Source organism: Narcine bancroftii, chromosome 4 (assembly GCF_036971445.1).
Source record: "Narcine bancroftii isolate sNarBan1 chromosome 4, sNarBan1.hap1, whole genome shotgun sequence".
Classification (NCBI taxonomy): Eukaryota; Metazoa; Chordata; class Chondrichthyes; order Torpediniformes; family Narcinidae; genus Narcine; species Narcine bancroftii.
Genome location: NC_091472.1, coordinates 310,765,725 through 310,783,828, shown reverse-complemented (window position 1 = coordinate 310,783,828; position 18,104 = coordinate 310,765,725). Strand labels below are relative to the sequence as shown.

Sequence of the window (18,104 nt, the reverse complement as noted above, 5' to 3'; positions counted from 1 at the left end):
CTTACTTAAAGAACAAATTCCCTTTTTAGGTAAGTATATAATCAAGATGGAAAAATAAACTCAATTCTGGGATTTTTGATATAACAGTTAGTCCCCAATACACTGTAATCCTCCAATAATCAGTACTTTGAATATTCAGAAATCCAAAATGTTCAGCATCTGGCTCACCAAAGATTACCACCCTCTCCCATCCACTAACCCAGTTTCCACACTCACCTGAAATTTACCCCAAGTGACTAAAAAGTCCTGAGCATGCCAAATTACAAAAGTAAAATTGTACTTTATGTCATGTCACTTCCTACACAAACCAACCCAATGCTCTGCATGGAAGCACTAACAAGGGCAAAGTGTGCATTCAGTACTCCAGCAGAATTTTCCAAAGTCCTTTCATCAAGAAACATACCAAATTCAAATAAGATCACCTTATCAATGCATGGCTTCACTCCAACCATGATGCACTCGCCAAAAATCTTTCCATCTTTACTTAATGCTTTCCTGGCTTGCAGTTTAGACTGATACTGAATGTGCATCCAATTCCCATTGTTTGACATCTGTGAACCATTCAACCAAAAACAAAAATCAGATTTAGACCCGAGAAAAAAAGATGCACAGGTACAATACTCCCTAGGAATGAAGCTGACAATTTGATGCAGAAATTATCTATTGATTGGCAGTGCAACATGTGGGTGAATTTTTATCTTTGGAGAAGACAGTGTCAGCCACAAGATGTGGCAGTCCATTTTTTTGGTGCTACCGTGTGAAAAGCAACTGTGGAATGAAACACAGATGCACTCTAGGCTGAATAAATGCAACATGTATTTCCAAAAAAAAACCCAATTTGTACTATGTCTCAAAATACTATGAAAGACTATCGATCAAATTTTTAATCTATACAGCAAAAGAAAGGATTAACCGTTAATATCTTTGTTTTAGATCAATGTGCATTTACTATGCAGCATTTGATCAAAATTGTAAATTTATTTTTAAATGGTGACTCCTGAATCTCTTGTTCAGAAAGAAAATGCATTGTCAATGTCTAACAATAAACAGTCAGATTTCAAAACCAAAGCTTTTCAAATTGACTCAGCGAAATGCAGATACATTTGCTTCATTTTTCAATGGTTAAAACGTCAATAGAGCTTCAGATCGGATCATGTGAATTAAATCACATTGTTGTAGTTTGTTGCAATTCAGCTCATTGGAATTCATTTCTCAAAATGCAAGCTCCATTTCTTTATGTAATGCAAAAAGAAAGTTTCTCCCATACAAATAGGAATTGTTAAACAGATCAAACATGTATTTTTTTCTAACAAATCCTCCTAACATTACAAATTAAAGAGTTTAATTTCATAAAACCACAAGAAATTCTTTCGCTTCCTAAAAAAAAAGGCATCCTTGTAATAATGCTACTTTTTAAACAATTTATATTGGTTTATCAGGTACTCATTATTAACTGCAATAATAACTAAATGCGTCTGTCACCCTCACATCAATGTAAAAATAAATAACTACCCAATTTCACTGGTCCTCATGTCACAGTGGAACCATGCAATTCCATTACTACCTAAATACGGTACATGGACATGTTTTACACGAGTAATAACAATTTTCCAAAGTTAGGCCGCTCCAATCATTAAAACCCTGTGTATCTTTATGGATACAAATGTTTTTAATTTCTCTTTTGGAAAATTAACACCATTTCTTTTCAGCTTGCTGATTGTACCCAACCATTTCAGTGTCCACATACATCACTTGGGAGCTAATGGAAAAGCTTGAATTTTATACTAATGACTTAACCTGCAACATGCAACTATAACTTGATAACGTCACTCTGGTACACACAACAATTTTTTTAAATATAAACAGTATCTGTAAAGTTTATTCAGTTTTTATAACCTTACCACATGCTTTAAGATATTTCCATATTGTGCAAATTGTAAGAGGACGTATGAAGCAGATGCTGGAGGAAACCTACAATGAGATTTTTGAAGCCTGATTAATGTTATTTCCGATCTTACTGTGCAAAAATAATAAGCGCCAGAGCAGCTGTTCAAACTTCAACTTATAGCCAGACAGAAGAGATTGGAAACTATCATAGGCAAGGAGATCCTATTGATTAGTTTAATAATCCATGGTATCACTGCACTGTCATAAATGCTAAAGTATCCTTTGCAGAGTTCAAATTAAGATGCAAAAACCAATATTTTTGTTAGAAATTTAAAAGCACGATGAAGTACATACCAAATTTTGAATTTTCTGGTTTAACCATGTTCCAGTCAGAATAATTACAACTCCCAAACTTAAATCCTTAGTGAAATGTAAAGATTCTACATTACACGAGGGGCAGGTCAACATATCTATGGTATCTTCACTAAAGATTTACCATGCAAACAGCAATATGTCAGTTGAACACCTGACAATTTTGAAATGGTTACTTAAATACCCTCGTTTGAAATATTTTGAATTTCTTCCAAGCATTCTTCACAGGACTTCTATCAAAGCAGCAAGACTAGTCAATTCTACTCTGTAATTTAAAACTTGATAATCATATATTCCAGACATATCTATACACATAAAAGCTAGTTCCTCCATAAACCAAATTCAGGACTGAAAATACTTGATCGACAATCCATCAAGACTCAGCAGTGTTAATAGTGAACCCAACAAAGAATCTTAGGATTCCATTTCTCAGTTCAGCCCTAAACCGACAAGGTGGCATCAAATGATGAAAATAATTTACAAGAGTAACAACTTTTGGAATCATATGTTTATGGAACGAGGAATGACATGGATGGAAAATTGTCAAAGGAACGGAAAAGTTTTTTTTTCCCACCCTAAAGAGTGGGAGTATTCAACAGTGTTATTACTAGGCCCATTATTGCTTTTGATTCCCTTTAGTTTCTTGCTTTGGGAAAAGAAGGTATTCTTTCAAAATGTGCATATGGCACAATATTTATATTTAGAATAGAGAACATTAACCACATAACCATTTACGGTGCGGAAACAGGCCATGTCGGCCTTTCGAGTCCGCACCATATAACGTGTTGGCTTTCATTTCTGTACATTTTTTCTTCCCAATCTCATTTCTAGATTTAGTATGATTTCATCGATCTGTGTATCGCGGAATTTTGGTTTGTCTGTCACGGTGTTACGATTGTTTCATCGCCTCCTGAACAGCCAATGTTGACAGAAGTCTCAGAACTCCATTTGAAGTCATCTGAGATATCCTCTTGGATTCTACAAAAATATGTGCATTGATTTGTGGTCTTTGTAAGCAGTAAAGTTGAGGCCAAGCAGAAGCTTGAGGGAATCAGCCATTCTGAAGCAAAAGCTGTAATGCATAAATATGCTGTTGAAACTCTGAGTTTTCCCAGTAATAGACTTCATTCAGTTAGTCATAAAAAACAGGTGGAATAGGCCATTCTGCCCTTCGAGCCTGCACCATCATGCAACACGATATTCGCTGATAATGTGACCCCAGTCACAAGTAATCCTGCTTTCTCTCCATGTCCCTAGATCCCTTTAGCCATAAGGACCGCATCCAATTCCCATATATCTAATGAACTGGCCTCAACAACTTTCTGTGGCAGAGTTCCAAAATTACACAGCGCTTCGTAAATACATTTCGCTCTTCCTATCAGTCCTAAATGCCCTAACCTCATCCTTAGACTATGATGACTTGTTCTGGACTTCAACGTCAGGAACATTTTTCCTGCTTCTAACCGGTTAAGTCCTGGCAGAATTTTAGATGTCTCAGTGAGATCCTTCCCATTTTTCCAAATTCCATTGAGTATAACCAGTCTATCCAGTCTTTCTTCATACAACAGCCCTTCCATCCCAGGAGAGTCTAATGAACCTTCACTGCACTCCTTTAATAGCAAAAATGTCCTTCCTGAAATTAGGAGACCAAATTTTTGCACCATATCCAAGGTGCAGCTTCACCATGAGTGTGTACGGTTCCATATTTAAAACCTCTTGCAATAAAGACCAAATGTGTCACTTGCCTTCTTAACTACCTGGTGTACCTACATTCCAACCTTCAATTGCTTATGCATCTTGACAAACAGGTCTCAAAGCACCTCCCCTTTTCCTTATTTATCATCATTTAGTTAATAATCTACCTTCCTTGAGGAAAGGCTTTGGAAGCGGTAAAGAGGGAGGTTCATCAGGTTGATTCCAGAGATGAAAGGGTTTGCCTATAGGAGAGATTGAGTCGTTTGGGACTGTACTTGCTGGAGTTTAGAATGAGAGGGGACCTTATAGAAACATATGAAATTATGAAAGGCCTAGTTAAGATAGAGAGAGGCAAATTGATTCCATTGGTAGTGGAGTCTGGAATTAGGGGACATAGCATCAAGATTCAGAATAGTTGAGGAGGAACCTGCTTTTCCCAGAGGTTGGCGAATCTATAGAATTTGCTGCCCACTAAAGCAGTGGAGGTGACCTCTGTAAATATATTTTTACATAGTAATGGAATTAAGGGATATGAGGAAAAGGAAGAAGGTGGAAATGAGCCGACCATCAGATCAGCCATGATCTCATTGAATGATGGAGCAGGTTCGACAGGTTTGTTGCCTGCTCCTGCTCCCATTTCTTATCCTCTTTAAATCCTTTTAAAGAGGACAACCTTACATTTATCTACATTTTACTGTGTCGGCCATACACTGCCCACTCTCCTGGTCTGTACAAGACACCCTGCAACTTGGAATCTTTCTCGCAGCATGCATTAAACTTAAAGATATTACATACATAGACAGATGGATAGAATGACAGCAGATAAAATCTAATACAGAAAAGGCTAAAACAATACATACCAGGCAGAAAGGATGAAGAGAATTAAAGAAAATTAATGATGACTTAATTTTTAAAATGTTGCATAAAAAAAGATATCAGAGTACTTGTGAACAAATTTTCAAAGGTGATAAAACAGGTTAATAAGTGTTGGTAATGCAGCTTTATAAAAGGGGAACAGAATACCAAACTGTGGGAGATTATGGTTAATGTGTCAAAAAGCTAGTTAGACTCCAGCTGAAGTATTATGTCCATTCAGGTTGAGGAAAGCATGTTTCAGAGGGGATGGCTTACTCATCTTCAACTGTATAGGGCTAAGAGCAAAATGGAAAGAGTCATTTAAAATACACCAAATAATGGCTGGATGATTCAAACTCAGAAGTTAATGAATGATCCAGATGTCTCAGAGGATTGCTTTTTTTTTAGGAACATAGGAAGTAGGAACAGGAGTCGGCCAAAAATGGCCCATCGAGCCTGCTCCGCCATTCAATAAAATCATGGCTGATCTAACTTATGACCTAACTCCACCTACCCGCCTTCTCCCCATATCCCCTAATTCCTCTATCATGTAAAAATTTATCTAACCCAATTTTAAATATGTTTAATGAAGCAGCCTCAACCACTTCCCTGGTTAGAGAATTCCAAACATTCACTACTCTCTGGGAAAAACTATTTTTCTTCATCTCTGTCCTAAATCTACTCCCCCGAATCTTGAGACTGTGTCCTCTCGTTTTAGTTTCCCCAGCCAGCTCAAAAAACCTTCCTACATCTATCCTATCCATACCCTTCATAATCCTATATGTTTCTATAAGATCTCCTCTCATTCTTCTGAACTCGAGCGAATACAATCCGAGACGATTTAATCTTTCATCATAAGTCAACCCCTTCATCCCAGGGATCAACCTAGTAAACCTCCTCTGGACCGTCTCCAATCCCAGTATATCCTTCCTCAAATATGGAGACCAGAACTGGACACAGTACTCCAGGTGCGGTCTCACCAGTACCTTATACAGTTGCAACATGACCTCCCTACTCCTGAATTCAATTCCTCTAGCGATGAAGGCCAACATTCCATTTGCCTTCTTAATAACCTGCTGCACCTGCAACCTAACGTTTTGCGATTCATGCACAAGCCCTCCCAAGTCCCTCTGCACAACAGCATGCTGTAGTTTTTCACCCTTTAAATAATATTCAGCTTTTATTTTTCTTGCCAAAGTGGATAACCTCACACTTACTAACATTGTACTCCATCTGCCAGACCTTTGCCCACTCATCCAGCTTAACTCTATCCCTCTGCAGACTCTCCACATCCTCATTACAATTTGCTCTTTCACTCAATTTGGTGTCATCCGCAAACTTGGCTGCACCACATTTTGTCCCCTCCTCCAAGTCATCAATGTAAATGATGAACAGTTGTGGGCCTAACACTGACCCCTGCGGCACCCCACTTACCACTCTCTGCCAACCTGAAAAACTCCCACTTATCCCGACTCTCTGCCAACCAATTTTCAATCCAGGCGTTTTTGGTAATGCACTGACTAGAAGGGCCGAAGAGGCTTGTTTTTGTCCTGAATTTTTCCATGGCTCTAAAATACATCATCAGATGATGTTTTAGAAAAGATTCAGGCATAGCTTTCTTAAAATTAACCTTGTTGCAAAATTTAGAAATGGCAGTGAAATAACAATTAAATGAAACTAATGTGACTTTATTTAAAGGTGAAATCTTTAAACCCTCAGTTGCTCTGCAAAAACATTTAATTCATTGCCAAATGAGATTCTTGAAAAGATAGCAACAATTCACTATGCAGGAGTAGAATCAATAAAAACAATTTCTGGATTTATGCATCTAACAATGCAGATGTACACTCCAGCTATCACTGTCAAATGTTCCCATTATAAACATTATAGTGTTGAGAACCTCACCATCATTCATGGCACAAAATTTCCAGTCATTTCTACAACCGTGAAAGATAATAGATGGTACAAACCCAAAAACCGTAATCCAAGTTTCATCTAAATGATCATCTGAAGTGAGAGATTCTCCTTGAGTGTAAAAGGGATCGGCCTGTGCAGGAGAAAGTGTGGACTTTCTGTGCTGGACAATTGTGGTTGGAGTAAATACATTACAACCTAAAAAGAAAATAAATAGTTATACTCAAGTGCATCCTACAGAATAATCATTTCACCTCTGAAACAGAAAATAAAAGAGTACGCCATTCAACTCTGACCCTGCTCTGATCATGACTCAATCATGTTAATTGTTTTAAAAAAATTAGTTACAACACGGTAGAAGCAGATTCTGGTCATTTAAGCACATGACGCCGACTACACCCAAATTAAACAATCCTGTTAAGAGGAAACCAGAGCACCTGGAGAAACCCCACATGGACATGGGAAGAACGTACAAACTCCTTCCAGAAAGCGCTGGATTCAAAACTGGGTCACTGATGCTGCCCCAATTTTCTCTCATCAATTGGCTCATCTGGCCCAAAATGTCCAAGTCCTCTCAAATACATTTATTAGAACAAAGAATAGTACAGGTTCTTCAGCCCACAATGTCAGCCCACAAACCAACTCCACAACAATCCAAACACTAGAAGGAGAGATGAAGAGATATAACAAGAATGAAGGGCAAAAATATATACAAAGATGTAAAAACTGTGTATATGTAAAAGAAGGGAAAGAGAAGGAAAGAAAGGAAGTAAGAGGAAAAAAGGGAGGACTTTGTTATATGTGTTTTAAAAAAGTGTTTTCGGTGGGGGAGGGGGGGAGAATAGCGTTAGATAAATTAACAGAGAGGTACAACCAAGGTGGTTTGCAGTTACCAAACTTTAAAAACTATTATAGAGCAGCACAATTAAGATATTTATCAGATTTTTACCAGACAAGAGAAAAACCAGACTGGACTAAGATAGAACTAGATAAAATAGGGGAGAAGGTATACTTTAATAAGTGGGATGAAAAGCTGGTACAATATAAAAGCTCACCAGTACTGCATCATTAACTCAATATATGGAAGAAGATCCACTTAGAAAGGAAAAAAACAAATGATCAAATACCAAAATTATTATTGACACAAAATCAGCTAATCCCTTTTACAATAGATAACCTTTCCTTTAGAGAATGGGAGAGAAAAGGAATCAAAAGAATAGAAAATTGTTTTTGGGAAATAATTTATTAACAATTGAACAGTTGAAGTACAAATATAGAATAACTCCTGGTACAATGTTTGCATACCATCAACTTAAAGCTTATTTAAAGGATAAATTGGGAAACAGACTGAGATTACCAGGAAGCAGCTTTGAATATGTGATTACAGACACAATAATTAAAAGATTTATAATGAACATGTACAAAGCTGCAAGATAAGGAAAATGATGAAATAAGCTATAAACCCAAACAAAAGTGGGAAAAGGATTTAAACATAAAGATTATAAATGAAACATGGGAAAAGTTGTGTTCTGGAACTATGAAGAATATAATAAACACAAGGTTACACATGATAGAGTATATTTGGTTACACAATTATATATCACGCCCCAAAAGTTAAAAAAAAATGGGATCCAACATTATCAGATAGATGTTTTCGCTGTAAGAAGGAAATGGGAACAACAGTACATGCAATTTGGGAAGATCTAAATCAGATATTAAATAAAATCACAAAAAATCCAGAGTTCTTTCTTCTAAGTAATACAGGTAGCAAGGAATTAGGCTCAAATTGGATAAAGCACAAAAAAGATTTATTACGATAGCCTTAGCAGTAGCAAAAAAATGTATAATGTCAACTTGGAAAATGGAAGAGAGCCTGAGAATACAGCAATGGTACATGGAAATGAATAAATGTATTCCATTGGAAAAAATAACATACAATTTAAAAAATAAAGTCACGTTATTTGAACAAATTTGGGAACCGTACATGGAACACAACAGAGGGCTTGCCTCGAACCTCCATCCCCTAAAATGATAAGACAAAACGATTTGATCCAGTGTGTAAAAGTAGATGACACATTTTTCTTGTTTATTTTTCATTGTGTGATGACAATATTTAATGGTTTTATTGTATTGTATATGTTGAATATTTATTGGTTTTGGAGGAGGGAGGGAAGGTAGGGGGGGAAAAAGGGAGAAAATGCCACTGTGTATAGTTAATGAGAAATGTTTGTATATATTTTGATTGATATGATTTCACAGTATGAAAAATTTAAAAATTATTAAAAAATGTTTGGATTTTATACTTAGAAGAAAATTACAGATGCATCGAGGAGCAATTTGGCGCAATGGTCAGCATAGATTTGATGAGCTGAAGTGCCTCATTCTATATTTATGGCTCATGACCAAATGGTTTCATTTAATTTGTTATTGTGCAACAACCTTTGGAAGCTCACACAAGTACAGTGGAAACCCGACTTTAGGCACCCCGATTTAACGCAAATTCAGATACAACACGATGAGTCATTGGTCTCCGATACATGCAAGATGTGCACCGCTTAACGTCCACGTTCTGTTCTTTTAGATAGGAAATTAAGCGAGCCCATTTTAAAAGATACAGTACCAGGGATAGCCACCATTTGGTGCAGTGAATGTTTAGATGTGGCGCCTCTAAATGATTGAGCCAAATTGGAACTAAACATACCTGATCCAAGTGTTGATAGATTACTCCCAGATTGAGGAGTTTGAAGCCTTGAAATATTTCCCTATAATAAAACAAGAAACCAATGAAAAATATCTTAGAAGTTATTTTGATGCACACTTTTTACTATATTAATAAATTCATTGAGACAAAGAAAAAAATAAGCCTGAAAAGATTATACTTTACAACACCCAGATGTAGCAATCATTGAAAAGTAGCATTGCTAGAGGCTTAAAGATTTCCTTCTATCCAAACACATTCACTACAAGGTATCATGAAACTAGCAATACAGAAAAAAGTTTAGGAATAAATAACTTGATCGCTTAAAAAATCCAAATGGATAGAAAGAAAATTCAGAGATTATTGCATTAAGATGAAGTATTTGTGAAGTCACATTGCACATTTTAAATTCAATAAATACCTAACTTGCGGCTATTGAAATGTTTACCAGTTATTTTACCAAAATACAATGGATAACTGTCTTACATTGTTGCCTTACAATTATCTTTAATTGAAATTAAAAACTTAAAATAGTTATATCTTAATTATCACTGGTACAAAATGCAACAAACAACCATCCAGCATTTCAGCCAAGTTCTGAAAAATTTTAACTGAAACAAAATGATTTGTGTAAAAACACAATGCTGGAGAAACTCACCAGATCAAATTGTACTTTATATAGCAGAGATAAAGCTACATAACCAACATTTCGAGCTTGAGCCCTTTATCAAATGTTAGTTATGCAGCTTTATCTTTGCTATATAAAGTACACTATTTGACCTATTGAGTTTCTCCAGCATTATGTTTTTACGTTAACCACTGTGTCTGCAGACTTTTGTGTTTTACTTACAAAATTATTTACTTTTCCTGTAAATAAATTATATTGAAACTTAAAACCCACTACTTCTCCATAATCTTGGAGGTATAACCCCCCCCCCCCTCCCCCCCCCAGCATGCTCCTACAGCAATAGTCACATTTAGTAGTCCTGAGGTGCAGAGATATTTTGCCAAAAAAAAAAATCCTTGTACTCAACTCCTTACCAGTTGAGAATTTAAGGATGCGAGTCCAGCTCGTGTAGTTCCCAGATCATCATACAGTCTACGAACTGGTGGTGCACCACACTTATCTTTAGGGGTTGGTACAACTGGTTGGGGAGGTGTACCACCTAATTTGAGGAAAATAAGATGTAGGAAATCTTTACAATTAAAATAACAAATTTGTTGACAATTTTAGTAAAATACAAAAATCAAGTTAATTATTTCATATTTTATTCGAGGCAGAAGCATGAACCCAAATGCAAAATTCATAGATGGGATTTAAAATTGCTGTCCTGTGCTCATCTTTACTTAGTTGTGAATCAGTGGTCACCAAGATCCCAACAGAACAGGTTTACAATTACAGCTGAGTTATATTTTATAATTACTATTTAGTCTTTCTTGTTCATAGGACAAGATTTAAAAGTGTGCTGCATTCAAATTTAAAAACTAAGAAAGTATTAAGATACATTGCACATACCATTGAGGAAAGGCAAGTCATGTAACAAAAATTCCAGTAACTGCAAATCCAATTATCTTCTTGTTGAAAATATACTTAAATTTACTAATAAAAAAATTAAAGGCACACAACTAGGACACAGACCAGAACTAAAATGCAATGGCCAATAACTTAAAAAGCCAGAATAAGACTTCAACATCTTTCCTATCGATTGCATTGTATCACACTTCTTACCTCCAAAGGGAGATCGTACATCCATTATACCAGCCAAAGTGCCACCAAGGTTACGTGCTTGAGGACTGATCGGAGCTGGTAAATCCCCCATCAAGAAGCCAGGTAAAAACTGAGCCCCTCCACTGGGCTTTGGAGATGTTGGAGATCCCAGAGTCATTGGTTCAGATCCTATAATTAAAAACAATTGAGTGAGCAAAAATATAAAAATTATTCAAGCTATTTTCATTTTACAAGCATCTCATAGGATACTTAGAAAAGATGTTTCCACCCGTTAGACTAACCTAAACCAAAAGCCATAACAAGGTTAGTGAGAAGTCAGAGAAAATGATAAAAGGGCAAAGATTGCAAATCCAAGTAACCCTGGGTGTCAAGGGATAGATTTTTTTTTTTTAAAGTGGGCAGGGGAAAATCATCTAGGCTAAACAGAGGGGCTCTTCAAGAAATCAGGGAGTGTAACAAGGTGGTTATAGAAATTATGAGAACAAAAAAAGGGCCACAAAATATCATTGGTTGATCAAAATCCAAAGAAATGTTATGTATATTAAGAACAAGAAGATAACCAGGGACAGATTGGAGTTTACTACTGGCCAAAAACAGTATTCTGTTCATGGAGCCAGAGATACAGGCATGGTCTTACATTAATACTCTAAATCTGTATTGACGAAGGAGAAAAGCACTGCAGTTGCCAATTTCAATTGGACTAGTGAAATACATTTCCTTTATCGAGAGGTTAGATGCTTTAGCAGGCATAAAGGTGGATAAATCCCCACAGCCAAGCAAATTGTATCCCAGACTTCAATAGGAGGTAAGGGAGGTGACTGCAGGAGATCTGATGGAGTTATTTAAATAATCACTGACCATAGGTGAGATGCCAGATTACTGGAATAAAGAGAATATTGTGCAAAAAAAAAAAAACACAATGCTGGAAGAACTCAGAGTGTATGAGCCAAAGGCTTGTTGTTTACAGTTGTCGGTTTGGCTGCAGGCATCAGCGGCATCTTGCGGTCCAGAAGTTGCAAGAGTTCTGTTCCGGTGCAGACGTGCTATTCACTGGGGGTTGTTGCATGCGCAGGGGTTTTCAGTGGTTGGCAGTTAGCCTGCATTGACTGTAATGGTGGATTAGACAGTGGGTGAGTGAAGCTCCAATATTTTTTGTTGACTGTAACCAAGGAGAATGATCGCTACACATTACATTACTGAGAGATTGGTCATTGTATGTTAGACATTGAAAACTGCCATTACAAAGTTTAAGAACATTACCACGGATGTTATGAGTACTTTTGTGTTAATAATAAATCATTAAAACTTATCTACACTTCGTCATGAATTCCTCGAACGCATCAAAGTAAAGAGTCCACTTAGCCTCCAAGGGACTATTTTTTTGGATAGTAGTCGCTACATTTAGTCAACAGAAAACATCAATTTGGCATTTAGTCAATAGAAAATAGCCGCATCTACGATTGATTTTAATTGAAGGGACATTGTTGAAATAATCCACTCTTTGGTTTTGAGTGATATGGCAGATATGTTTGAAATTCCGAGCGCAGGCCCCTGACGGCAATCCACCTCCATCGGTCTGAACATCGGCCACAGAGGGGTCCAGGACATCTACTCCTAGAGCAGAATGTCCTATGAACACACTGGCAGTCATTTGGCGAGAATCACAGCAATATCATTGACTCTGCCATGGTGGAAACCCGCTTGTGACAGCAGTGCATTCACAGCCATCAGAAGCAGCAGGATTACTTTTGTGGATTCCTTCTATTTATTTAGTTTGAACACAGTTGGGAGTTGCTGCTGCTTGTCTATTGGGAACTGTTCATTTTGTGCTCGTGTTGTGCGTGCTTGGCAGACAGTTGGATAGAGATGCATAAAATAGCCTCCGCCGCCAACGTTACTGCTGAGGTGTGATTAAAACCACTGCAGAAGACATCTGACTGAATTTAAAGTCAGCAACTTGGAAATGGCTGAAGATATGTCACAAAATGGTGGTGAAGAGGATGAAAATGCAAAAGATGTACAATTCAAACTGGAGAAAGAGTCAAATATTATGGCAACATCTGACTTACAGGATGAATTACAGTGTGTCAAATGTTGGAAGTAGAAGCAAAGTTCTCCTGGATATATCACCAGAGTTTCAAGTACGATATCTGCACGTCTCAAGGCTCTTGTTGCACGACAAAAATTGCTTAAGGATAAACATGCCTTGGAAGAGCAGGAAGAACAGCTAAGGCGGGAGCAGCTAAGGAGGGAGCAGCTAAGGAGGGAGCAGGAGGTGAGGGTACAAGGAGCCTCAAAGGGATCTGATGTTCACAGTAAGTTATCTGAAGTGACTGTCTGTGTGGAGTTGTATTTTGAGAAAGGACAACAGGAAAAGAAATCACAATGTTAAGGCAGATCCTTTTGTACCAGTTAGAAGACATGCATACGCATGGACAAATCCTCCTAAAGCACAGTGTTACCAATCCACGAACATTAACGACTGCAGACAGAGCTATAACTCAAAGCCAATCTTTCACCACAGCTACCATGACACTCTACTCATCAGAAATATAGATGAACATGCACACGTGACATCTCCAGCTACATTACTCACTATAAGCAACAATGAACAGAGTAACATATTCTCAGCCATGGAAAGACAAAATGAAATCACTGCATTATTGGTCCATGCTGAAGGAGATTCAAGTTTTTGATGGTGACCAACCTCAGTACCAAATATTCATTAAATCCTTTGAACACAGTATTGAAAGCAAGAACAAAAAAAAACAAGAGTTGTCTATTATCCAGAACAGTACACAAAAGGACAACCAAGGGTACCTGTAAGGAGTTGCCCACATATGGGCCATGGACAGAAAATTCAAGGCAGCCAAGTCTTTATTACAGGAGCATTTTGGCAACAAGGCATAAAATTGCTACAGCTTATAATGGAGAGGCTCTTTCGTGGTCGTCAATAAAACCGGATGACAAAGGCTCTACACAGGCATATGCCCTCTTTCTTTTCTAAGAGGATATGGCATTACCATGGAAGATGAGCTTGACATGCCTGCTAATATGCTAGTCATCATAAGGAAGTTGCCCTACCAGTTAAGGGATATACAGAGAACTGTGGCCTGCAAGTTCCAGGCAGAAAACAATCAAAGAGCCTCTTCTAAGGATATGGTGATTTTCTTGAATGGCAAGTACAGATTGCAACAGATCCAGCATTTGGAGATATCAAAGATACTCCTACAGTAAGGAGAGATGTGGATAAAGCTAAAGATTCCATTGTCATATGACATTTAGAATGTAACATACATGAAATTCTTTTTATTTCTTACCGTAAGGTAGAGAGTTGCCACTTTGTCCGGCACCCCTCACAGAAACCGATAGCACCTGGTGTTCCTAGGCGGTCCTGCTTAGCTTTTGAGATCAGACAATCTCAGGCATGAGGTCCAAATCACAGCCTCATCCAAGAATTAAAGGAAGTATCTTTGCCATGACTGTGACAGTTGCAGATAAGGAAAACTATAAAGGAACTGAGGAAAGAGAGAGTTTGCCTGCTGTGAAGAACTTTGTTCTGTGGCGGTGGACATGCCTTGGAAAAGAGGGCACATCGGGAGAAAAATCACTTTCCTGAAAGAAAACGGAGTATGTTTTGGTTGCCTGTGTAAAGGAAACATCAACAAAAACTGCAGGAAGCAACTCAGCTGCAATGCAGTTTAAGGCATCCCAGAATGCTGCATCTCCACCAAAGAAAGAAGGAAATGGGAAAAAAGTAAACAGAAATAAAGGAACCAGCTGAAAAGAGTAGTATAGGTTCTGTTCTGACAAGTGATCTTATGGTGACCATAACTGCAAACTCTCAATACAGCTTGTTCAAGACCAGGAGGGGGAGAGCAACAGTACATACTTGCACATTTCTTGACCCAGGAAGCACTGCATAATTTTGCACAGTGGGCCTAATGAAAAACAATCTTCAGGGAAGAAGGTCATGGATTCTATTGAGAACTATGGGTCAAAGGAAGGTTGTTTAAACCAGCATCATTTCAGGCATACAAGTCTTTGAATAGTAAAGGTTCAGCAACCACAATGAAGGAGACCAATTCAGCAAGTCAGACCTCCAACCCAAGTCCTTATTGCCGTGCCAGGAGCCTCTGCAGTCGGACAGACAGAACAGATCTGGTGGGTCAGATGTAAAACTCCATCATCAGTTATTCTGACCACAATTTTGTGAAATATTGCTGCCTCTCTAAGTTACAAGAAGACAACAGAGTTGAAACTGTGCGAGAGGAAGCTAAATGACAAGGAAAACTGCAATTGGTTAATATTTTGAGGTAACGCATCTGAAGCAAACCATGAAGGAAAATGCAAAGTTGATCCCAAAAGGTGCAAATATCACATTAAAAATTAACCACATAAAATGCTGCTGGACAAGTTCCATCCCTGGCCTAAGCATCTTCAGTTTTTTCATGCATGATCTTCATCAGATGGATGATCTCCATGAATTCACAACTTCTCAGAGTTTGTCTTCTGTAACTGCGTAATAATCAGGAATGGGCTGAAGGCGTGCATTTGGCATCAACACTCCTCTCCCACACACAAATCTTATAACCTGTGGTAACAAATCTCACAATTATACCATTTACCATGAACTTAACTGGATCAGTCAAATTTACATTGTGGCTGCATTCCAGACTATAGGCATTGTGCAATAAGTGACTCACTTCCTGACTCCCTGCTGCCTTTCACTAGCTTTTTATACTGAAACCCTGGACTACAGCCGGCTCAAGTTCAAACATTGCAAATTTACCTTTTATGGTGACGACCTATAACGCAGTTCCCGCGGTGCCTTTATGCAGAGCCGGCTTCCAGAGCTGAAGGAGTAGTAGCGCCTCCTGCCACCGTGACTTCATACACTTGCGCCAAGGGAAAGTGGCCTATTCTTGAAAATAGCAACCGAAGAGCAGGTAAGAGCGCTAGTGGAGATCAGGCAGATCTCCTACGTAACGTAATAGCCTCTATTAACCACAAGGGCTTTTTAAAATTTGCGCTCCTGTGTCGGGGACTGACGGTGTCATCGCAACGTCATCAGCCCTCCCCTTTGGAGCCAGATTCAGTAGCATTCCTTTTATGGAGGAGGTGGAGCGACTTCACTCCACCTCTGATTCTACCCCCATAGGCGGTTGGAAAATGGATCAAGATCGACCAGTCAACCCATCTTTGGGCCTTTTATGAAGGTAAGTGAAGTGATTTTTAAGACAGAGAATCTCTGTCTTTACAATTGCCTTTCCCCCCCCCTATAAAAGGGCTTTTTATCTGCAAGGCACAGTTCAGCCCTATAATACTGAAGGCAAACAAAAATATCTGCAGATGTTGGGGTCTAATGCAGTGCACAAAAGTGCTGGCGAAACGCAACAAGCCACACACCATCAAAAGGATGTAAAAGGCAGTCGACATTTTGGGCCTGAGCCCTATGTAAGGAAATTCAAAAATAAGTCAAACGTCTGAATAAAAACAAATGTGAGGGGGGGGAGAAAAGGGAAGGATATTCACCAGGATGCAGCTAGAGAATGTCTAAGATATTGTTAAGAGTAGCTTCAATTTCAATTACTTATTCCAAAGACAATCAAATTCTGAAATTATAAACACAAACATCATATCCTTTTCACCCTCTGGGCTAAATATTTTTCCTAATTTTCTCTCTAATCCTCCAACCAATTACTTTATATCTCCACATCAAGATATCAGAATTGAGTGGCGATTTCTGCTATTAGAATAACAATGCAGTTTGCAATTAGTAATTAATCAAACTAAAGCCTGAGCAGACTTATAACCCTACCTGAAAAGTCAAGTGACATTCTTTCCATGACATTTTATTGGTCTGTTTTCCAGTCCTATTTCCCTGCTCCTCAAGCACTCCACCTATATACCACAATGGAATTTTTACAGGCTTCTACAATGTGATTTAATTTACCAAAGTTATCCCCACACTGCATCTCAATTTAAAGACAAAACAGGCCCTTTGGCCGAACTCATCCATGCCAACCAAGGTAGCATTTTGGACTCGTCCTATTTGTCTACATTTGGTCCATCTAAACACTTCCTCTCCATAAATCTCTTCAAATTCTTTTGAATGCCAGAATTATGTTCAGTTCTATTGTTTCCTCTGGCAGCTCATTTCACATACAGATCACTATCTGAGTGAGAAAGTTGTCTTCTTGGGTCCCTCGTAAAACTCTCCTTTCTCACCTTAAACCTATGGCCTCTTCTTCGAGAATCATCTATCCTGGGAAAAAGACCATGAGCATACACTTTATCCATGTCCTTCATGGTTTTATGAACTTCTTCAAGATCATCCATCAGCCACCTAAGCTCTTGGGAATATAAAGACCCAGCCTATCTACCCTCTCCAAATCAAGCACTCTAGTTCCGGTAAGATCCTGGTGAATTTCTTCAGCATCCTTTCCAATTTAAATTTAAATGTATACATACAGCACCATACAGGTCTGTACCACCCAATTTACACCCCATTAACCGTCATGCCCCTGGAACATTTTGAACAGTGGGAGGAAACCAGAGCCCCCAGAGAAAACCTATGCAAACGTGGGGAAAACATACGAACTCTTTACAGTAAGTGCGGGATTCGAACCCCAGTCTGGTCCTGAACACTGGAGCTGTAAAGGCGTTGTATTTTATCGATATCCTTCCAAATGCAAGGCAATCAAAACTGCAGCCAGTACTCAAAGTATAGTCTCATCTTACTAGTGCCTCGAGCAGCTGAATCATGAGGTCCAACCTTTGTACTCAATACCCTGCCCAATCATACCAAGCATTCTTTACCAGTTTGTCCATTTGAGTTGCCATTTTCAAGGAACAATGCACCTGTATCCTCAGGGTCTCTCACTTCTACAGCCCTCTCCTGAGCCCTGCCATTCACTATGCAAGTTGTACCCTGGTTTGCCTTAACAAATA

The 18,104-nt window shown here is 38.3% G+C and overlaps 1 protein-coding gene across 3 annotated transcripts in view; it reads right to left on the bottom strand.

The window, feature by feature from the left end:
• The window catches only part of nup35 (nucleoporin 35), a 111,151-nt gene extending 95,053 nt beyond the window's left edge, over positions 1-16,098 (bottom strand). For 2 of the 3 annotated variants that reach the window (XR_011356855.1, XR_011356854.1), the window contains exons 1-7: positions 15,943-16,098; positions 11,151-11,318; positions 10,463-10,587; positions 9,425-9,485; positions 6,780-6,921; positions 1,902-1,971; positions 423-551 (exon numbers count right to left, since the gene is read on the bottom strand). Coding sequence is in view for 1 of the 3 variants with exons in the window: in XM_069935911.1 (XP_069792012.1) it covers positions 423-551; positions 1,902-1,971; positions 6,780-6,921; positions 9,425-9,485; positions 10,463-10,587; positions 11,151-11,307 (684 nt within the window). In the remaining 2 variants the exon portion in view is untranslated. The remainder of the gene's footprint in view (positions 1-422; positions 552-1,901; positions 1,972-6,779; positions 6,922-9,424; positions 9,486-10,462; positions 10,588-11,150; positions 11,319-15,942) is intronic. The other variant, XM_069935911.1, reaches the window with a different exon arrangement.
• Between the last annotated feature and the right edge of the window lie 2,006 nt (positions 16,099-18,104).